At 40.1% G+C, this 22,896-nt stretch overlaps 2 protein-coding genes across 3 annotated transcripts; both read right to left on the bottom strand.

Moving 5' to 3' along the window:
• Positions 1-17: 17 nt before the first annotated feature.
• On the bottom strand, positions 18-2,613 carry exosc4 (exosome component 4). Its single transcript, XM_062557019.1, has 3 exons — positions 2,391-2,613; positions 665-871; positions 18-520 (listed from the first exon to the last, which is right to left on the bottom strand). Exons 1-3 carry the CDS (start codon positions 2,559-2,561, stop codon positions 161-163), a joined length of 738 nt encoding a protein of 245 aa, XP_062413003.1. The 5' UTR covers positions 2,562-2,613; the 3' UTR covers positions 18-160.
• An 808-nt stretch (positions 2,614-3,421) lies between these two features.
• On the bottom strand, positions 3,422-21,351 carry prkacbb (protein kinase, cAMP-dependent, catalytic, beta b). 2 transcript variants are annotated; one of them, XM_062530415.1, is made up of 10 exons: positions 21,112-21,351; positions 13,950-14,011; positions 13,596-13,724; positions 13,181-13,279; positions 12,985-13,067; positions 11,639-11,765; positions 10,907-11,002; positions 10,673-10,795; positions 8,524-8,688; positions 3,422-5,826 (listed from the first exon to the last, which is right to left on the bottom strand). In XM_062530415.1, the coding sequence occupies exons 1-10, from the start codon at positions 21,128-21,130 to the stop codon at positions 5,701-5,703; spliced, it is 1,029 nt and encodes a 342-aa protein (XP_062386399.1). In that variant the 5' UTR covers positions 21,131-21,351; the 3' UTR covers positions 3,422-5,700. The 2 variants fall into 2 exon arrangements, with proteins under 2 accessions (XP_062386399.1, XP_062386398.1); XM_062530414.1 differs by lacking the exon at positions 21,112-21,351 and adding an exon at positions 18,541-19,132.
• Between the last annotated feature and the right edge of the window lie 1,545 nt (positions 21,352-22,896).

Genomic DNA, 22,896 nt, shown 5'->3' with positions numbered 1-22,896 from the left:
AAATAAACGGACAAACAATGATTTATTAAATCAGTTACAACACAACTGCAAAACACAAGAAAAAAAAAAAAATTTTGTAGAACGTAAAAACCAGCAAATAAAGAATTCTTCCACTGTCAAGTCCATTCAAGTCCACTTCCAGTCTTCATCATAGTCCTCCTCACTCACCAGTCAGGACAGAGGTTTCTTGCAGGTGCTGCCTCACCACCTCATCCAGCACTTTGCTAACCCCTTTGCAAGCGGTCATGGCTGCCTCCATCAGCGTGTCCAGGTGGTCCTGGTGGAGCCGAGCGTCCATCTGCAGCAGAGCAATCTGCCCACCCCGCGGTAGAAACGCCACGGCCAGGGACGTGCCCCCTCCACTTTCTTCGGCGTGGCACAAGTCAGCCAGTGGCGTGTCGTCGACAAATCCAGCTGTGCAGGCACAGACGTAGTCGCGCATGGGGATGCCTGCATCGATGACTGCCAGGGTTGCAGCATTCACACAGGCACTGTAGTTCCCTCCGTCTGACTGTAAGATCTGTTGGGACAGAGCACAAAGTTCAGAGGGTGGAAGCTACGCTGGCCCTCTAGGGCTAACCGATATATTACCAGGTCATGGAAAACACATCACAGAAAGTAATGTACTGTCTGAGTTCTCCCATCTGGCACCAGCAATCGTTACCTTGACGTAGATGTCAATCTGGGAGCGGGGATACAGTTGGGTGAGCACGGCAGCCTCAAAAGTCTGTTTCAGATGAAGGCTCATCTCACTGGACTTGCGATCTCCGTGTGGCCGTCTCTTTCTCTCTGCTGTGCTGAAGGTGGCCATACTATACTGGCAGTTAATGACCGCCCGGTCATGCTGGATCTTGGTTCGACCACCTCGTACCTAAAATATTCAGCAGGATATTTACAAACTGGAGGACAACAATCAATGATAAATAAGCCTTATATTATTTAAAAATAGACATTTGTGGTACTTAGGCAATAATAGAGCTATTATCTGGATGACCTACTAAGCCATGATATACAAAACCTGCCTGCAATCCATATATAAAAGCAGGTGCAATTATATACACACAGTCCATAGCCTCCCATAATTCCCCTGCCCTTCAACTGTTTGATGAATCTTTAAGTATTGAAGGTCCAATCGCTGTCTGACTAAGAGGGCATGAAAGAAAAGTCCTGACAATTCAGGTAATTTATTCCGATCACAGAGTCATTTAAATATTTGTACTAAAACATGCTGATGCTGTAAATGGATAACCAATTGATGTAGTGCAAAAACTCTTGGCACTTTTGTACAAGCATCAATTTTGTCTATTTGGATGTACTTTTTGTATACTATATTGCCAAAAGTATTGGGTCACCTGCCTTGACCCCCATATAAGTTTCAGGCACATCCTATCCTATTTTTCCCACATCCTTGACCCCCATATAAGTTTCAGGCACATAGCCTTATCTCCTATTAATCCATAGGGTTTAATATGACGTCAGTCCACCTTTTGCAGCTATAACAGCTTCAGCTCTTCTAAGGAAGGCTTTCCACAAGGTTTAGGAGTGTGTTTAAGGGATTTTTGGAGCATTCTTCCAGAAGCGCATTTGTGAGGTCACACACTGATGTTGGGCAAGGAGACTGGCTCTCAGGCTGCGCTCTAACTCATCTCAAAGGTGTTCTATTGGGTTGACGTCAGGACTCTGTGCCAGTCAAGTTCATCCACACCAAACTCTGTCATCCATGCCTTTATGGACTTTGTGTGCTTTGTGCTGGAACAGGAGGGGGCCCCGAGCTGGGCTTGGCCTCTTAGTTCCAGACAGTGAAAGTAACTCTGAGTGCTTCAACATTAACCAAGAGATTTTGGACAATTCCATGCTCCCAACTTTGGTGAACAGTTTGGGGATGGTCACTTCCTGTTCCAACATGACTGTGTAGGCCTATCAGTGCACCAAGCAAGGTCCATATAGACATGGATGTTTGGCGTGGATGAACTTGACTGGCCTGTACAGATGGTGCCTTCAGAGAATGTCTAATATAAGGGTGCCTTCATGTGCCAATATCAGTTCACAAATGGAAAATATCATCAAGGCAGGTGACCCACTTTTGGCAATAAAGTGCATGTTGTGATGAATCGCGGATGGTCTATCAATGTATGGCAAAATACAATAATAAAAAGTACCAGTTCACAGCTGTGATAACTATAAACTTGACTTGAGTTACTGATTACTATGAACCGCACTCTTTCACCGTTTGATCATCCTGACACATGGCCATGCAAACAAGGGGAAGAAAATAACAATAGCATGCCCCCTGAAACTTGTACAGTGGCAACTATGCATTACGGCGTTTAGGGAGCACACTGCGGAGGATTCACTGGAACTGTGGCCATAAGAAAACTAGCATCACTTACCTCGTGAGGGCCATACACGACAGCCAGTACTTTAGTGTTTCCTTGCTCTAAATAAGCAGACCCATCTGCCTGACCGAAGACGCCCATTTGGGCTTGTACTTTGCGAAGCTCGGTAGCTTTCCTTCCATCCAGTCGATATCCCTGGTCCGAGAGCAACTCGATCCCAGCCATTTTGATACTTCTTCGGTTTGAAACAGTTGATAGCCAACGAAGTAGGAACTTCCGTTCTGATGTCCCACGTGTGCAGAACAACTGCAATACCCAGAGCACTTTGCGGCTGAATTCATCATGCCGCAGCGCTGCACAGATTTGAGTTATGATAGTTGAACCTGATTTATGCATAGACAGTAAAATAAATGTGTGCCGGACAGAAAAAGGCTGATTCGACTTCAAACATTGCAGCGCAAACTTGACTGAATGTGATGCATATTGGGTGATGCACATGAACGCAAAAATGCATTGTTGTTTCAGCATACTGCATCACATTCACCCTGCAGTTCGTTATCAGGTCAGGCTCAGTTAACCCCTATTGATCCTGAACACGAATATTTCATCAGGCAACAACTCTGAAGATGCCTTTTGACATGGTTTTCTTTGAAAAGTTAGTGTGAATAAGCACAACTGCCTGGACACTCCATAGAAAAATATAGGCTACATACCTTTTACAAGATATTTTGATGTGACTGAATCATGTAGTTTTGAGACGTTTGAGGATTATCTTTCAATACGAGTTCATTGACTATGGGTCTTGGTCACATCTCATCTTAATTTAACAATTAAGTCCTCCCTCTTTCCCCAAAACCTTAGTGGTAACTTTCTCCTTGATACTGTCAAACATAAGAGTGATTGAATTGAAATGTCTTACAATTATCAACGGCCTGTAGACAATAGACATAGGTGAGTCTGTTTTTTTCCTGTTTTACAAACATTAGTGCTTTACACTTGAGTATGTAGTGATCATGGTTCTTCTCAAATATAAAGTCAATCCTCTTGAAAATCTATATCTAAGATAAGCGGTGCATCAAAATCTGTCAGATGTGATCTTCAGCATTTATTAAAATCTCAAACAACAGCAGTAACTGTAGGTTTGTATTACATACAGCTAGCACACATCCTCTTCAGGTCAAAATTAAATATAAAAATTGTGACATTTTTTAATACAAAGGTTCATCTTTTATTAAGGTGACTATATATGTATATTTATATATTTATATATATATATATATAATATGTACTTACGTAAAATCTGCTACAGAAAAAGTTTTGGACATATAATTTCAACAATGGTGGACAGAAAATGCCCCAGTATTGGCCTAATGACACAATTGATGTGTAAAATGAATTAAATGAATGTGAGAAAACCTTCAAAAGAAACAACAATAAAAACAGAATAGGAATTGTCATCTTCAGTGAAAAGTTATAGGGGACTCTCCATTCAAATTGTCCAGTAGCCTCAATGTAGACTGACAAGTCCTTCGCAGTATGAACGCTAGTATATTTTATGACGGACATGAACACACATTTTTAAAAAAGAAGAAAAAAAGAGAAAACTGTCCGGTCTCACAGCAACAATAAAAAAAAAAATCCAAAGTAAAGCAAGAACTATGCAATTTTAAAAATAAAATTTATTAGCATCTCTCTAATATGTGTATAAATAAAAACATATATAAGAAACAATGCATATATGCATTATGTTATGAGCTGAACAATAACTGGATTATATGTGATACAAAGGAGCAGAGGCTAACAAACCTCAGCTTGTTTTTCATCTTCGTCACTTTCTTGTCATAAAAGTGTGTGTTTGTATGTGAGAATGTACCTTGAAAATCAAGCATTTAAAAACAATATGCATACCTAAGAGTTGCAACTCTACATTCGGTCAAAAGGATGAAACAAAGACAGACAGGTCAACTGCAACAATGGGGGAAAGCATGGAATTTTGGCAGCTTTACAATTTCTGTCATTGAGAACTTTGCAAAACGGCGTGAACACAACAGCTTGAAATGAAGAGGAAAGTTTTCACCAGTCCTGTAGATAGCAATACTAGATCTGGCACCAGGGCTCAAATGGATCTCCAATAGTTTCATACCCCGGGTATAGATGCCTGGAGGCTTCAAAAACTTGATATAAAGGAGAGTGAGAACTTAAATTGACATTGGGTTTTCTAAGGGCTACTTCCCATGGGTGTACTTTTTTCTGACAAGTTCAGTTTCCAAATTAAAACATTAAACATCCTAATGTAACAATGCATGACAACATATTGAATGAGCCAAATTCACACACCTGAATTTGTATTAGGTCACTGCTGCCGCCAAACACCATTGTGCTTTGAATAGAATTTGGCTGCTTGAATTGCCTGGGTACATTTCGGCTAAAGTGTTGCTCTTCCCATCTCCCCATTGCGGCTACTCTTTCACTGCAGTTAACAAGCTGAGATTGCTAGGGTGACGGGAGGCTGGAGGTTGAACGCTCTCTGGGTTTGGTGGTACTGAGTTGCTAAGGCAAGTACAGAGGAAGCTCTAAGGCACTCCTCTTCTGCCATCCACTTACCTCTCGTTTTGGTCATGCTTTGAACACTCGTGGTCTTTTTCTTTTATTTTAAAAACATACTAGATTGAACAAACAGATATGCACAGAAAAAAAAACAAATACTACTGAAGGCTGGCCAAAAGATTCATCAGTGGTCTAGTCTGAGGTATGAGTTTTTCCCTCTCTCTCAATAGTACTTAAAAAAAGAGAAAAAAAAAGAAAAGAAAAAGAACTGACGCGTAACAGACAAAACTGAAGAACTGGAGGCAACACCTTTCTTTCAAGTCACACAAAACAGTGTGATACTGCCAGGAACATTAGGCTAATAAGTTATACTGTGTTGACACATAGCGATGTTAAATTGGCCTTTGTCTTTTCAGGTTCTGCATTTTTTTTTAAAAAAATCTTCATTTATTTCTCTCTCCCATTTTTTTTCTCTGCAAAATACCACCATTTTAATAGGGAACACAACATCCAAGACAACAAAGACTGCTTCCAAGCTGATTAACCAGGGGGCAGGGCTTGGTAGGGTAAAGGGGGTCCAAATGAAAAAGTGATGTGTCTGCTTTACTGTGCCAGTGTATGACGTTTAAGTGCCTGCTGGGCACGAGGATCATGGTGACCTCCTGTTAGCCATGTGGAATGAACGAACTACTCAAGAATTTTTTGATTGATGTTGTGGTCGTGGCTCCACCCCATGTCTTTAGAGTGCAAAGATCCCCTTTTTTTTCTTGTGTTGTTAATCTACATATTAGCCCTGATGTACCCATGTTCTCACTCACTAAAACTCTGCAAACTCTTTTGCACATTTCTCTGTCAGAGAGACGCGAATGTCCTCTTCCTCATAGTCGTCAAAGTTGCTTGTGTCCCCGGGGCCTCTGCACTTTGGTATGAAGGGAGCCTCCACCTACAAAAGCCCAGAAAGACTGATTTAGTACTCAGCACAACATTCAAGTTTGAGCTACATGACACAGATAAATCATACATGTACAGCATAGTCCAGAACAGACTCAGAAACAGTAGAGACATTCATAGAGCATGCTAATTCAGTTCATATGCAAATGGACTGCCAAAGGTAGAAAAAAATGAATGGTCGGACTGTAGCATGTTACTATATGCTGCCAGAACGTAGTGAGACACTGAGCAAACTTTCATATCATGGTCACACTAAACGAACTGTGTGATTTGCCCGCTGTGCAGCCTGTCTGGAGATTTACATTTCTTGTCTAAACCAAACTTTAATTATACTCCAACCCTGGAGGTGTCACATGCTTTGTGTTCCTGCCATAGTCTTACGTAGGCTATTTCCCACAATTGTAAGGTGATGTTTACCAAGTGTGATTTTGCATTTTAAGTCTGATAATTAGCATAGCAACTTTAAACTTTAAACTAAAACAATTAATAGACATCACATGAAACTTCATTCTGTAAGTAAGTATTCAACTGAGAAAGTTTTGTGGCGATATCTATAAGTTAAAAGTCTTACCCCATTCACCTGTAGCTTTATGCCTATGGGGGCCTATGTTGTTACACTAACTGGCAGGCTTAAAATACAAAATCAAGCATTGCTAACAAAAACTCTAATCAGCACGCAATTCATTCATGATTACAGAGGGTGACCTACGAGCCCCCACACTCAGAGCTCAGTGCAATACAAGCCAAGTCCGGAAATGTAAACCCATCACAAATGGAAAATGTTGTTGACTTCATACTCAGCAATGGACAGCTATTTCCACATCCACAACCCTTAACAATTATATCAGGGCTCCTTATGAAATCAAATATTTTTCCTATGTTAAACATGCAATTCAGATAAACTGATTAGAAAAAAATCAAAATCTTTCATTGCAGCTTATTAAAGCTATTTTCTATTTTCATAAACTATCCAATGATATGTATATCGAAGGTATTACAGAAACTATCGCGAAGATAACTGCATCCAAAGTGGACATGGTTCTTCCGTCACGATATGCCAGAAGAGGAGAAATCAACTTTTTAAGCAGCGTGGACAACGGGAATGACTGCTAATGTGTTGAATCTTCACCGGGTTGAACAGTCAAAACTTATGTTTTTCCGTGAAATGAGTTCACGATATGAAACTGTAGACTGTATACTGACGAATTATGCGAAAACGTGAAATTCAACATTTTAACCCGGTAGTTTGTTTATTGTGGATTTTCTCAAAATAGTATTGTGCGACAAGCGACTGATTTTGCTTTGCAAGGTCACATATTACTCTATAATAGTAATGGAATATCTTTTATTTATTTATTATAAATAATTTCACCATTTTATAAACAAAACAACTAATCAATTAATCAAGAAAGTAAACAACTGACTAACCGATTATGAAAAATAATCTATAGTTGCTGCCCTACTTGAGATACATTTTTGCCATTTTTATTGTTAAAAGGGTCCAATTAAGGTACAGTATTATTTTTCTTCGTCTGGGGGGAAAAAACATGGGACGGGATATTAGTGTACAATTGACATATTTCCTTGTTACATCCCCTTGTACATATTTATTGAATTGTAAAGGCCTTTAAATAAACATTTTAAAACCCCTCTAATTAATCAAACCAGCTCAGTAACTCAACTCAGATCAGGGTCTATTCACTTCTACAGTCTAGACCTTATGTTCAACCCTAAGAAACCCTTGTCAAAACGTACATTTCCCCAACCGTGACAAAATGCTGCACAAGCAGAAGCAATGTACAAGCAAACAATAACACGTGTGCATCTATGCCAACAAAGTATGTGCAACCCGCATAAAAGCTACGTAAAAAAAACAGGTTGGGCAAATGCCGCCAAAAGATTAAATCTCATCTTAGTTCATGAAGTCTACATGAGCTGAAAGCAAAGCAGGTTTCAAAAACGGTTTATTACAACTATACATGACTTCCCAGTAACTAGGTTGGACCACATGTGCAATATCAACAAACATCAACACGACCAGTAGTGCTGTTACTCTAAAGACCATCGTAAAGACTCAAGATAAAGCTAACACAGCGCCCTCAAGCACCCTCAGCAGAGATGGCAACAGGAGAGTCAGTGGGTGAGCTTGATCTGTATCTGACGTCTGGCACAAAAGGACAACGCCTCTACCACAGTCGTGCAATAGGTCACTGCTTTCAGCATTTGGGCTTTAACTGTGTAAATGTGTGGTTGCTTCTCATGTTTAAGAATTCCATCTAATGAATCACTAGATAAAAGTAGAGTGTTTCTTTTAAGGAGATCTGAAGCCGTTTCGTCTGCTTGTTATCCAAACATTTACATATTAAGGCAGAAAACAGTATGTACGTCTCAAGTCTTATCGGTTAGTCAGCTGGGTGGGGTAAGTTAGATGAGTGGAAGGCTTGTCAAACAAACAAAAAAAAAAGAAACAGACCTCCTCTATCAGTGTTACAAACATGCCCTCCTTACGAAACAATCAGATCAGAGTACAAAAAAAAGAGAGATTGAAAGTTTACCCACATTTTGGATGAGGGACAGGAAAACAAAACACTCTCTCACTCAGTCAGTCACACACACACCTATTCTGCTTCTATATTCTTTCATTTGTTCAACTTCCCTCTCATTCAGTTTCATTTCCAACACACTGTACCTTTCTCTCATAGATGGCGATCCAATCTGTTGTGGCAAACCACTTGTGGTTCTTAATGTCATTCACTCCATTCTTCAGGTTACCGAAACGCTTGGTCAGGTCTACCTGCAGCAGATTCCTCAGCAGGTCTTTCAAATCTGAACTAAAATGGGATGGGAATCGTACCTGCAAGAGGAAAACGTGTGGGATTTACTATTAACAGGTACATCTAGTATTTCTCTGCAACAATCATTACATAACTCCCAATTAAATATATCTGCAGTTGCATGGATCAGATAAAATACAGAGCATAAGATGCAGCTACTGTGGATATTTTTGGGCGATATTTGACAGTAGGGCTGTCAGCGAATATTCTAAATTCGAATTTATAGTCGAATATTCAAATGTGTAAGAACATGCCCGTGGTAGAGGCGCGGCTTTCTGCTTTGAGAGTGGGCGCCCTGCCTGAGGGGTCAGGGACAGGTGAGTCGCACTGTCGTCTAGCTCAGAGTCACTTTTGAAAATTGACTTAAATGAAAGATGGCAGAACGTGCAGAGCCCAACTCGACCGCAGCAGAGAAAGAGATTTTAACAACTCGTCTTGACACTTATTTTGCACCGCCCGCCACAAGCCCTTTGTTTGTAAGGGACCATCACGCTGAAATTAATTACGTTTATTTGTAATGACATGAGACCGATCAGTGTCGTGGATGGTGCAGGCTTCAGTGAGTTGAGTTCAGTCAAGCAATGAGGTAACCCTTAGCCGTGGAACAGTCACCAATAGGATCGAAACAACGTTTCGATTAACGACTGTCCAACGCGATGGATCAGCACTTTGAAATTAAAGTCAGTTATATAATGTCAATAAGCCTAATATATATAATATTGGTTTCAATCACTGAATGAAGCCTGCATTAAATTGCTTGCACAAAACTCTCTATCAGCACTCAACATTTTGTTTATTGTTGTTGTTCATTTGAACTGTTATGTGCAGAGAGCGTGAGGGTGTGGGCGAGAGAGAAAGAGTGCGTGTGAGCGAGTGAGTGAGAGTGAAGTCTGGGGTCTTGACCATTAGTTAATTTACTTGTTTTTGTGGAGATAATATGTTGTCGAATCTGTTTAAACTTAAATAATCTAGTAAGTACAGTGGGGAGAAAATGTATTTGATACCATACTAAAGTTGCCTAAGAAGAGGAATGAAAAATCCTCATTTGACAATAGATCTTAATGTCTTAATAAAAAAAAATGAGTAAAAATAAAACCGCTAAGTACACCAATTTTCTTTGTGATAGAAGAATGTATCGCAAAAAAATAAATGTTCTTCCTAAATGCTAGGGGGAAGGAAGTATTTGACCCCCTATGTAACCTATGGGATTTGAACACATAGGGTTAACATTGGGGCAGGCAGATTTGTATTTTTTTAAGGCCAGCTATTTCATGGCTCCAGGATATTATGCATCCTGATAAAGTTCCCTTGGCCGTTAGAATCAAAATAGCCCCACATCATCACATACCCTTCACCATAGCTAGAGATTGTCATGGTGCTTTTTCCAGTAGGCCTATTAGCCTGTTTGATGCTCATTGAGCTCAATGCAAATCAAACAGGCTAATAGGCCTACTGGAAAAAGCACCATGCCAATCTCTAGCTATGGTGAAAAAATAAAAATCTGCCTGCCCCTATGTTAACCCTATGTGTTAAATTCCCATAGGGTTCTAAGGGGGTCAAATACTCCCTTCCCCTAGCATTTCAGGAAAACATTTATTTATTTACAATACATTCTTCAATCACAAAGAAAATTGGTGTCCTTGGCGGTTTGATTTTTACTCATTTTTTTAATTAAGGCATTAAGATCAATTGTCACATGATGATCTAATATTCCTGTTTTATCAAATACATGTGCTCCCCACTGTATGTCTCTTTATATTCATTTGTCCTGTTTTTGACAATGCGCGTCATTGACAAAATGAGTATCCAGATGTTCGAATGGTTAGAATATATGTGGTTTTTTTAAGAACGAATAGTCGAACATCAATTTTGACAGTCCTATTTGACAATGATGAAATCCAGAGGTAGTAGTAAAGACTCCCCTTTCAAATCCTTCAATCCCTTCACTCCTGAAGACATCCGTCTGTGTTGAGTCATGTGTGAGTTTTAGATGTACATCCATACCTTTCCAGACACAATTTTCTCATAGATCTGGATGGGCTGGTCGGCGAAGAACGGGGGATAGCCAGCTGCCATTTCATAAATAAGCACTCCCAGCGCCCACCAGTCCACAGCTTTGTTGTAGCCCTGCAAGAACCATCCACAACAGTGACAGAGCACGTCAGTATGGATGGAAAATAGCAGAAGCCAGACTGCAATTGTATAAGGAAGTAGGGCATGGGCGCAAGACAGTGTGACCTTGCTGAGGATGATCTCTGGTGCCAGGTACTCTGGGGTTCCACACAATGTCCAAGTTCTGCCCTTCACTCTTTTGGCAAAGCCAAAGTCTGTGACCTGAGAAGCACAAACAGTAACAACTCTTACTGGCAGTTCAAAATATTTTACGGTGACTTTTAATTTGTGAATGATTTTTTTTTGTGTGAATATCAATAATGCCTTCAAAAGTTAAGGATATTTGATAAGCCAATGTTATTTACAGACGTCAAAAGTCCTGCACTCAAACCTGAAAACACATACAGTATATAAGGTATATTACCGGAGTTGGGCAGTGGAACTGAAACAAGTGGTTTTAGACCATATGTAGTTTTGGTGGAAACAGCCCAAGTGCACTTTAATTCTGCAGTGAGATTAGCAGCTGTGTGTGTGTTTTTTTAAATATACATTATCATCCGGGTTAGTATCCAGACATCACATGGTGTCCAACAGCTTCCTCTTGCAAGTTGTGCCTGGCTGACTGTGATTCATTTAATATCTTATGGTGCCCATCCCTACAGCTGTGCTATTGCTCTGCCAATACAACCTCCACACTCTTACTGATGGAATGGTGACGGAAATCAGAGAAGATTGGCCACCCGGCTGCACTATATTGATCAGTGTTTCCGTTTCTGTGTCCAATCCCCATACCTTCAAACAGAGGCTGGGAGTGTACAACAGGTTACTGGTATCAGTGAGAGGCGGATCTAGATCTACCTGGATGTAGCCATGCTGGTCGATGAGCAGGTTCTCCGGCTTCAGATCTCTGTAGATGAGGTCTAGCGAGTGGAGGTACTCAAAGGTCAGGACTATTTGAGCTGCATAAAATCGTGCGTGTGGTTCACTGCAAAACACGAACAGGGGAGAAAAACATATATTCAGTCACAGTACTTCGATCAATCATGCCGAATGACAATGGGCCCTCCAGCAAGAACAACTGATAAGGACAAAAATATATCAACGGCGATTATAAGTAAAACCAGCCAATCACACACATGCTGGCTAGAGACTAGTGAAAAATACCCTTCTGTCTGCCCTCCCCTGCTAAACGAATCATTTGTGTCACCATGTGTAACTTGACATCCAAAAGCCCCAATATGTGCTGCTGGTGTTTTCTATTTTTTTGTCCAAGGGTCACAGAGTAATAGCACTGAAAAGGAACACCAACCATACTACCCATGAGGTTCAGTGTGCACCAACCATACTACCCATGAGGTTCAGTGTGCACCAACCATACTACCCATGAGGTTCAGTGAGCACCAACCATACTACCCATGAGGTTCCGTGTGCACCAACCATACTACCCATGAGGTTCAGTGAGCACCAACCATACTACCCATGAGGTTCAGTGTGCACCAACCATACTACCCATGAGGTTCAGTGTGCACCAACCATACTACCCATGAGGTTCAGTGTGCCGTTGGCCACAAGTGCCCATGTGAAGATGGATGGATTTTTGATGCCTACATGTACATTCAATGCTTTAATATAGAGACAGACCAGGGGAGCATTCTTAATGGAACATCAGTTAACGTAACGTTTTTAATTAAACTGTCTTGTGCGTTCCCTGTAACTGTTACTTGTGCCTGTTGAGAGCATATGTTGCTATTCTTTGTTTACATCCTATTCTACCACAAATTCCTCCTTAATTTCTGTGACAATAGCAAACAATGTACTGTTAATTGTATCTTGTAATTTTCCAATTCTCAGATTGTATTCCCCAAGTCATGCTTTCAAAAATGAATAAATGCTTTGTTTACTTTTCTCAAAGCAGAGGTCTCTCTCCAATTTAACAAACTCTCCTTTTAACTCTTGAAAGAAACTGTATGATTCCTATAGTCAAAGGTAGAATGTCACCTACTCTAGTCTACAATTTACAAGAACATCCATTCGTATAGAGATAGCTAATTAACTTAAGTAGGTTGCATTTACCAGAACCCAAAGTTGTGCCCTATAGTAACATTAATACAACACATTGGAAGGAAGCATCACAGCGTTAATGTACAGCATCAGGGCATTATGTACATCACAGCCAGACATAGTGGAATTTCATAAGCACACACCTGAATCTCCCAATTCTTCGAAGGTGTGAGAACATTTCTCCTCCTGGTACATATTCCATCACCATATACAAGTTGGAGTTGTCCTGTGAGCATTTAGATCAGTTCAACAGTTAGGTCGTGGTTAAAAAAAAAAAAAAAAAAAACTGAGCACAGCATACAAAACAGTGGAACATCTAAAAAGGAAACAAATACATACTTTGAATGCAAACTCCAATCTGACAAGAAAGGGGAAGGAGACAGCTTGCAATATTCTCTTCTCGTTGAGTGTGTGTTCGATTTGTTTGAGTTTCACCACCTGAAACACAAGAAAACACAAGCGTCTGAAGGTGAGGTGTGGGGTTCCATTAAGATCATACAAATATTCAGAAAGTAGTCCGAAAGACATTTCCTGCCACCCCCTCGAACATTCAAATCCACTTCCTCCTTATACAAACAATCTACAAAGTGCCTCTGGAGGTGCACTTCCACACATCCCATAATCTATCCAGTCTTACCAAAACAATGGCACCACCATCACACAAATATCCTCAGGCGGATGGGATTTCTGATTCATTATATTTAAATATTGCACATGAAAGGCGACGAAAGACGAGGCCACTTGAAACACCAACCTTTTGCTTGTCCAGGATTTTCATGGCGTAGAACTGCTCTGATCCTTTGAGTTTCACCAACATGACTCTGCCAAAGGAGCCAGTGCCCAACGTTTTCAGTCTGTCGAAGTCATCTAAGCCAGTCGTACACTGCGGGGGAGAGAGGCCCAGAGAATGAATGCTTAGCTTCAACACTCGATTACATGAGTACACTGCTCTGTCTTAAGCCATTGATGGTAAATCTTAAATTTAATAGACAAAGGAATGTATCTCGTGTATTATTTCTGCATTGATCGGTCACTATGGAATGAGAAAAAAAAGCATCAGTACGCCCAACACACTTCACAAGCTAATATTAGGCCAACTGCTCCATACCTGTGGCGGACATTCCCATTTTCTCAGGAAATCTTCTTTGGCTTTGGCTAGAAACTCTTTAACTGTTGGATAAGACAGAGGGGAAAGTACATGTATGTTAGACAACAGAACAAATTCAACAATGGTTGTCTGAATGCATTACAGCCTACTTGTTGGCACACTATAAATTCAAGGGATGGGGAAAGGCAACAAACGTATGCAATCCTTTAATGTATCTGGGATTCAAGTGTAGGGAAATAATTTTCAGACTAAGGTCAAACTAGTGGATTGAAGGGCCATCTGTGGCCTACTATCACACTGTGAAATTCCCATTTACATTAAATATGTCTAAACTACGTACCTAGTAAACTGAAAAAGCCAAGATTCTAAGTTCTTAGCATTAACAAACACAAACAAAACGCAAGCAATGTCACAAGTGAAGAGTTGTGGGGCTCAGTAGGGTTCAGTAGCCATGGTTGGCCAAGGGAGAGACTGATTACTGGGGATGGGAGGGAAATGGGAGTTTTCAGACCATGCAGTTGTTGGACATCCCTTCCCATTACCGTTACTAGGAAACTACAACAATCATAATAAACTAGGAGACTCACATCAGGACCCAAACAGGCAAAAAAAATAAATAAAATATAAACAAACTAAAAAAAATAAAAAAAAATCACAAAACATGAGGGGGACACACCAGACAATAGACAGCCAGAATGACAGAAAAGATGTAAAGCAACACTCTAGAGGTAGACAGTCAGAATAAACAGGACACGATCCCGTTCAGTGATTGACTTGAGAATCATTCAAAGGGGCCGGGATGGCTCAGGTTGTTGAGCATTTTCTGTCATTCTGGCCACCCGGTGAGAGAATGGGCATACCAAAAGTCTCTATAGATCACCAAGGAATTGCAGGAACATTCACCCACACGCATGGGATGATGAGAGACAGAGAGAAGAGACAGGAGAAACAGAAGAGAAAGAGAGCAAGGTTTATGTATGTAACAGGCACAGCAGATAAACAACACATGGACCACATGTGACAAGAATAATCATTTATGACATTTTAGACACAGAGAAATAAAATGAGAGAGAATTAGAAACAGAAAATAGTGAGTATCCAAGCTTGTTGGTGCTTTAGACATTTGATATTTTCTTTCATCCAGCAAACTTTTGACTGTCAAAACTGTCTTCAGACTGACTAAACAAAGAGTCAAGAAATTCTCTGATGGGTTTGCATTATCCAGCAGCAGAGAAAAGGGGGTTCATTTCTATATATTTGGGGGAGTGAGTATCATCATTTTAGGTTTAATTGTTCAACTTTTATTTTCCCCCTTTTGAAACAGCTGGGGAGTGGCTAAAAGTTAGTGTTACTGGAAGACATCTGGCTGAGGGAATCCTGCCTCTGGCTACATCCATTTAAGGCAAGCCACTTCACTTCAGCACAAGCGTGGCCTGGGAACGGGCTTTCCTGGGGCATCTGGGATACGAGAAAGTTAGCAGGGGATTCTTTCAGCTGGAGGGGGAGCACAAATGAAATGGTGAGGCTGATGGAGAATATCCTAACAGGGACTGAACACCATTATTGTTCTATGACCCTTTTAGATTGCACATATACACAAACACACCAAGATAAAAAGAAAAGCATTGAAACACAATGTTGTCAAAGCAGAAAAAAACATAGATACTCATGAAACAATCCCGAAAGCTAACATAGGCTATTCATTGCAGACTGGTCAGTCTTCAGAAAGCAAATAAGTAAAGTGATCCTCAACAAAACACTACTGTAGCATCCAATGACATACTGTTCAAATGTCTGGAAGAGAAACATGTCTTCAAGCTATTATTGTGTTTGCTGTACACATGCAAAGGACTCTAAAAGCCTACATCTAGCTTCCTACCGAGAGCAATAACACAAATGTTATGTCTACATTCCACAACTACTTGCATAAAGCAACAAGACCGATACCAAGCGTTTATCAGTTCACTTCGAACAAGTCAATTAGACATTAAAAACGAAGATTTCCATAGCCCACTAGCCTACTTTAAATATCACTTGCTTAATTCAATGATAAGATGCACTAAATCCACACACCACTCAGTGAGAAAGAGTGTGCTGATTCCCTACATCTTTGACACGACAGATTAACACGGTTGGACCTGCTAGCTTTGATGTGGGTCAGTGTTATAATTCAGGTCCTGTCTAAATCCGGTCCTGTCTCGCCCTCTGCCATCTTGCCTCCCTCATCCTAACCTGTCAGACAAATACAGCCCAGTGCCTTCCACCTCTTGAGACTAAGACCACCAATAGCAAAAGAGATAATCATATCTGGATCTAAGGCTATTACAAGACACAGTGGGATATTCTGCATATTTATAGATTCATACAGTGAAATGACACCTGTTGTGGCTCCATGTTTGCCTGTTTTGGAATTATAACAATCAAAACAGTTACAGTATACAGTTAGGCCTGATTTCTGTGCAGGGCTAATGCAATGCAAATGCTTTCTAAGAAGAAAATACGAGAATGTGTATTTTGGTACTAGTGACTACATTTCCTAAAAAAGGGACAAGCTGTTTATAGTTTATGGAGAATGAATCTGCTTCTATCACACAGCACAGTGTGCTATCAGCAAGCATCAAAGTGTCACACTGCAAACTAATACAAGCCTCGGGCTGATTGCGTCAAGCCTTTCAAAGCTCGTAATTACACTTATCCTCTGACGAAGGTCTGATGACAAGCTGTTCCAGTCAATGACAAACGTGCTCTTCATGTGTGTGTGTATGTGTGTGTGTGTGTTAGCCAGGAACCTTCACAGCACTGAGAGATTAAGGGGCAAGAGGATGGGGCATCAGAGAAGAGGGCACTCTCAACAAACAAAACGAAAATAAATGGTTTTGAGGGTGATTTTATGAATGGGAGCTGGCATTAGTCATTTTTTCACCATATTCAGTCAGTGCCTAGTGGTGGTACAGTAAGACACTGAGGAGAGAGAGAGAGCTTGCAATAGCAGATAGTCAAAGACCAAACATACCCTCTTCATCACAGCAGAAATGTCAAACATGTTCTGCAAGTAAATATTAGTACATATACTCCATTGACAACCAAATAGCGTATTCACATTGTGCATTCGTTTTGAACAGTAGCTTAGTTAGATGTTAGCTTCTAAGCTACCTCAGCACTATTTATATAAAATGTTAATTTAACATGGTTGTTTCAGCACCTTAAAAATCAGTTAACTAATTGTTTAAATAGGCATATACGTTTCCATGCATGTGTGTTCATCGATCTAGCTAAAGTAGCGGATATCATTTTAGATGCCAATTCTCGTCTGTCAGTTTCGCAAGCCAAATGCACACTACCACGGTCATGACCGCTTCTCCGCCTGTGAAACAAGTGTTCAAGTCGAAACATCTGTCAATTAACAAATTCATTGTCGTCGTAAGAGCTTAATTTCAAACTTTTATGATAAACGTTATGCAGAGCCGCAAATTAATTAATATTCGCTATACACCAGCAACGTTAGCTTGCTAATCAACAATTGATGTCGATGCCTCTTGCCACCTGCCGACGTACAACATACTTAACAACATTACTATTGCTGAATAACTCTTATTTCTGTGTTGTTCTGAGTAAAGGTTGTCAAAACACGGAGTTTGGTAGCAATAAGTTTGGATAGAGGTCTGGGCCTGCAATTTGAGACTGGAATTCTCAACGTTAGCATCTTGATGCTCTATAACAGAAGTCAAAACAACTAGGCCCTTTGGATCCCTGTCAATAACCTGATTCTGTTTGGCTAAACATACCATTAAAATTAAAGGACAAAAATACATGGACGGCACACTCCTTTTCAATGTCAAAGATCAATAATCTGGCGGTTGTTTTGCAGTTGCTATGTTCATTAATGTACTTGCCATGGCGGCCTGCCCCCTGCCTCTACATTGCTAGCTATCTATCTTGCTATGCTACCATCAACTCAATCAGTTAAACTGGAGACTAATCCTTCAGAGAATCTTACATGCAAGTCAATATTGTTACAAAACGACTAGAATTTAAAAACCAAAGATTGTGGATACGTGAATCTAAAACAGCAATCTAGACTGACAACTGAATGCATAACTCACAACAGAATATACTTAGTTCTTGGCCTTTAGTAAGCAAGCTAGCATGGCTAACGGGGACAAATACAACCGTGTATTCAGCTTTAAGCTTACTTAAAAATTGTGTTTCGCCACATGATGATTTAACAACACTCTCTGTGAAGTCTAACTAGTCTAGACATTTACAGTTTATTGTTGAGATTCGTGACAATCCAGCAGTAACAAACACTACAATGTCAGGCCTATCTCGTATCGTTAATGTTGTGTGATGGCAACTATCCTAGCCTGCTAGCATTCTGTACCTTTTCCGAGGAATGACTCCTAACTAGCCGTTACTTGCTACCATTTGCACGTTAGCATTAGGAGTAACAGTGTAGCGATAGCATACTTGGGCCGACACAATATTTACACTTTCAAAAATGAATGGAGGTGTGCTTGTGTTGTTGACCCCCGTGCAATACTGGCCATTGTTTATCTGGCTAATAATGACAGCATAAACCAGCTCCACTCACCGCTCTCCAGCTCGTTGCCTTTCTTGGCGGTTGCAGCGTTCCCCATCGTGAGGAAGACACGGCTGTTGATTTGAGTGCTGGAGATGGCGATAGGGCTGGAAGAACGGTGCTCCCCGCGCTAACCTAGCAATAACTTTCTTTCTAAACCACGTTGATTATAATGAATGTTTACATCAACGTCCGCAATCTAAAGGGGAGACCCTAATGAGTATTTACGTTCCCTTGACGGTGTTCTCCCCCTCTCCGCCAGTGATGAAAATCTCTTGTCTCCGCTACAAATTGGTAGCGGAGTCTCGTCTCACAGTCGATCCCTTCGGCTTCCAATGATAATTCCAGACCGAGATTACTGGCACAGAGACTCTCTACTCGACTAGCTTCCGACCAGCCACAGGCGACCTGTGATAGCAATAGCAGCGACACATCAACACGGTTGGCAACTACAAGAAAGTTTTAAATGCACATCCACAGTAGCATACGACTGAACATACTGTAAGTGTTATAAGGTATACATTAACGTCTATTCAACATACGCATGCTCAATTAAAACTAAATGGGATGAGGAGTTCAGTCATTTTAAAATAAACTGTCTCATACGTCTACCATACATTTTCTAAAACGACAGAGGTACCTAAGTCGGCATAGTCTCCAGTTACCGCTTATGAGACTAATGGAAAGCGGCATTAGTTATGAGATAATTGACACTGGCTGGATGTTATTCAACCAGATTATATTCACTGTCTGGTTATTTTATTTTATTTTATTTTATTGTATGTCGTTCATACTTCCTTCAAGACAATTCATAGTATGTATAATTACACCTGTTGCTGACGCATTCATCTCCAAAAAATATTTTTCACAATAAACAGCATGTGTCATCACATGTGGAGTGGCCAGTATCCACCACCATTTTCTCCACAGTGTCTAATATGAAATTTGCAAAGCCTTATATCTGTAATGTACATTATCTTGGATTCAACATTTACCACAGAGTACAAACCGGAAATGACAATAGGTCAACAGAATGACGGACGGATCAACAACGGCCTCTACTGGCATGCAACCATAACACCAAAACCTTGTAACTTCCCTAAATAAAATTATACATGAACATCAATGGGAATAAAACGACGCTTATTTCTCTTACCGCCGTCGCTTACACATCTAAAAGTAAAGATTAGCCATTATACTTTGTTGTCCACATATATAGTCCTAATTGAATTTAGAAGTACTCTAAAAAGTAACTTCAAATAGCTCTATCTCCAATATTGTTACCACATGCAATGCAAAAATCAAGTATGGCAAAAACATACCCAGACAAAACGACTTAAACCTCACTTCACAGCTATCTTCTCAGAAGTCGAGCTTGTTATTTAGTAGGTCACAGATTATTTGTCCTGAGTTAACACATATTAAAATAAAAAATGATAAAATGATAACCTGGCATGTTTTTGTTTGGATCCCTAACGGCATATTAATAACTTATTAACTTATAAATGTATGTTTAGTTGACCTAGTAGCTTGCGAATGATCTTACATCTAAAACTGTTATAACATAAACTTCAAGAACAAAGACAGCCTATAAAAACATTTCAGGGACATAGGCCTTTGCCATTGCCATACTAGAAAATGGAAGCCTTTACAATCTGATTTGTTACAGCAATTATTCTAAAAGAGAGAAATTTGCCCTCAGAAATCGGTGTTTACTCAAAGTGAGTAGGCTAGTAGACTCACAGCAGCTATGCAGTGAAGGGGGAGGGTAGCCACTACATCCACTACAGACTTGAACCCAAGTTATCTGCATATTCAATGACTTTGTCAGACAACATGGAATATAAAGTTAGAGAACTTGTGCTGCTGTTACAGCCAAATCCATAATGATCAGTAAGTAAGCTAATGGGGGGTGGGGGGTGGTTGACGTTAGACTAACTGTAGAGTGTATGGGGAGGGAATCTGTTTGAAATTATTTTGCAAATCTTCAACACCATAATTGTGTAGCTGTGATAGCAGTACTTAGCGTTAGGTTACCTAAATTAGCAACTTTAGCTAATGTTTAACATGTGATTAGGTTAACTAGTTCTAATGGTAGCACTATGTCATTAAGCTAGCAAAGTTTGGAATGTCAGGTGGCTGAGTCAGCTAAAGTTAACTTTAACATAAACGTTAACTTATCATTAGCTGCTAGCTGCTATGTAAAATAGAGCTAACATTACTTTCATCTGCATTAATGATCAACATCAACAGATTATTAAATAACAACATTACTGCACTTAAATTCTGACAACTGTTAGTACTACAAACTAATATCAAGGTGAAATTACTTTTTCATGGTAACATTTAGCCAGCATTAGTCGTTGCCTAACAGAAGCTCATTAACGGTTATTTCTTGTGTTAGCCAATTAGCATAGCTGCTACTGTCTACTACAAACTTCATTGAAAGATCTTAGCCCGCCAAAAAAAAAGTGGAATCGTGAACTCAAATGAAGTAAATCACCAGATTATCAACAACAGTTGATGACAGTAACCAAAAACTCAGTACTAAAGAATGTTGGGAAAAGATGAAATGTTACTCACATAACTCAACGTCAGCCATTATTCATCAATTCTATGCGACTTCTCCATTCATTAAACGCCACCAGTCCTCGACGTTCTACAGATTGAGCGTGGCCAGCACAAGATGGAATCCAACGATTCTAATTTACAGTGCCATATGCTATTATCTTGCTCTGCTTTAAAACAACAAGAAATACACGTGGAAACCCTCAGAACTTTAAACTACTCCGTGTATGCTATGTAAACCTTCGTCTAGAGTCAATTTACACGTGGAACATGTTGGTCTAAGATGAAAGCGTCATTGTTGATTCAAGCATTGTGTCAATGTTACAGGAGAATCTTGCTTTTCTACATTCCTTAGGCCTAACATTACAGAACACATTAGCAATTTTCCTTCACAGTCTAAGGCTAAGCCTGCCTAAGATGTCATGTGCATGTAAACAATGATATTAGCAATACAAACGGACTTTTATAAGTTATACATTTTATTATAATTCCATTAAAATATAAATATACAGACTATTCGTTTCCTCCCCCACAAAGAATATACTGTCTAGAATATACTGTATTTTGCTTTGAAAAACTGAAGATGGCGCTGTTGTGTAACCTTGGAATGTTTTGATTAAGCCGACAGTCCAGTCTTGATCACTGTCGAGGTTTCATAGGCTAGGCCTTAGCTTATCAGCAAGTCAGATAAGATGAAATCAATTGCTGAGAAAATCATACGAAAAGTAGCCTGCATGTTGCAAAAATGATAGTTCCCTCCGACTCATGAGCTTCTCTCGCTGAAGAAAAATGCTGGGCTTGTTTGATGTCATGTTTATTGCCACCCCCAATCCCCACTCGCCCCCTCCATGCCCTCACAAGTTGTTGCATACTTAACTTATGACACAGACCAGAAAGCTCAAAGCTTTTCATGTCTATTTTATTGAATGTTTCATGGTATTTACTGTTTAACCCCCCTGCCAAATATACTTAATGCCAAGGCCACAGTATTTTAAAGGCCACCGGGTCTCATTAGGTCTGACTTCCTGACTTCTAACATGCACAATATCGGAAATTCTGCTGTAGCTGTGCCCTGCAGAATGAAGGACTGATAGGGCAACATATCACATCTCAGAGGGGAAAACGTAGGCTAATATAAAACAAATGTGCAAAAACATTTAACAGAATGTTTCATGTTTTTCTCCTAGTCATTCTCTCTCTCTCTGTGTGTGTGTGTGTCTCTCTCTCTCTCTCGCTCGCTCTCTCTGGGTGTCTGTGTGTGATATGTCCCACTACACTTCTCCCTTGTTAATTACACATGAAGGTGATTTAAATCAAGATGGAGATTTCTCCCTGTTGCTTATTTTTTATTCTGGTCTGGGGAGAGAGATATGCTGGAAACATTAGGTTGAATTATGCCCCTATGCATTCCCCATGCACTGAAGTCATAATATAAAAATATGAATGCCACTGTGTGTCATGCAGTCATGCAATGTTCTGTTGCTGCATATGAAAGTATGCAAGACATTCTATGAATTGAATGGTCTCCATTGGTCCTAGTGGCAAACCTTGTAACATGCCAATCTTACATACAAACACTTGTGTTAAGGACATACCCTTTTCACCTCCTGCTCACTTTGTTGCTTTTCTTATTATGTAAAGATTGCTTTTCAGACAGCCTTTAATGCGTTATATCTTTCCCCTTGAAACAGACATAGACAGACAGACAGACAGACACACACACACACACACACACACACACACACACACACACACACACACACACACACACACACACACACACACACACACACACACACA

This window comes from Sardina pilchardus, chromosome 2 (genome assembly GCF_963854185.1).
Source record: "Sardina pilchardus chromosome 2, fSarPil1.1, whole genome shotgun sequence".
In the NCBI taxonomy this organism is placed as follows: Eukaryota; Metazoa; Chordata; class Actinopteri; order Clupeiformes; family Clupeidae; genus Sardina; species Sardina pilchardus.
The sequence above is the reverse complement of the archived record's forward strand: the minus strand, read 5'-3'. Positions and strand labels throughout refer to the sequence as shown.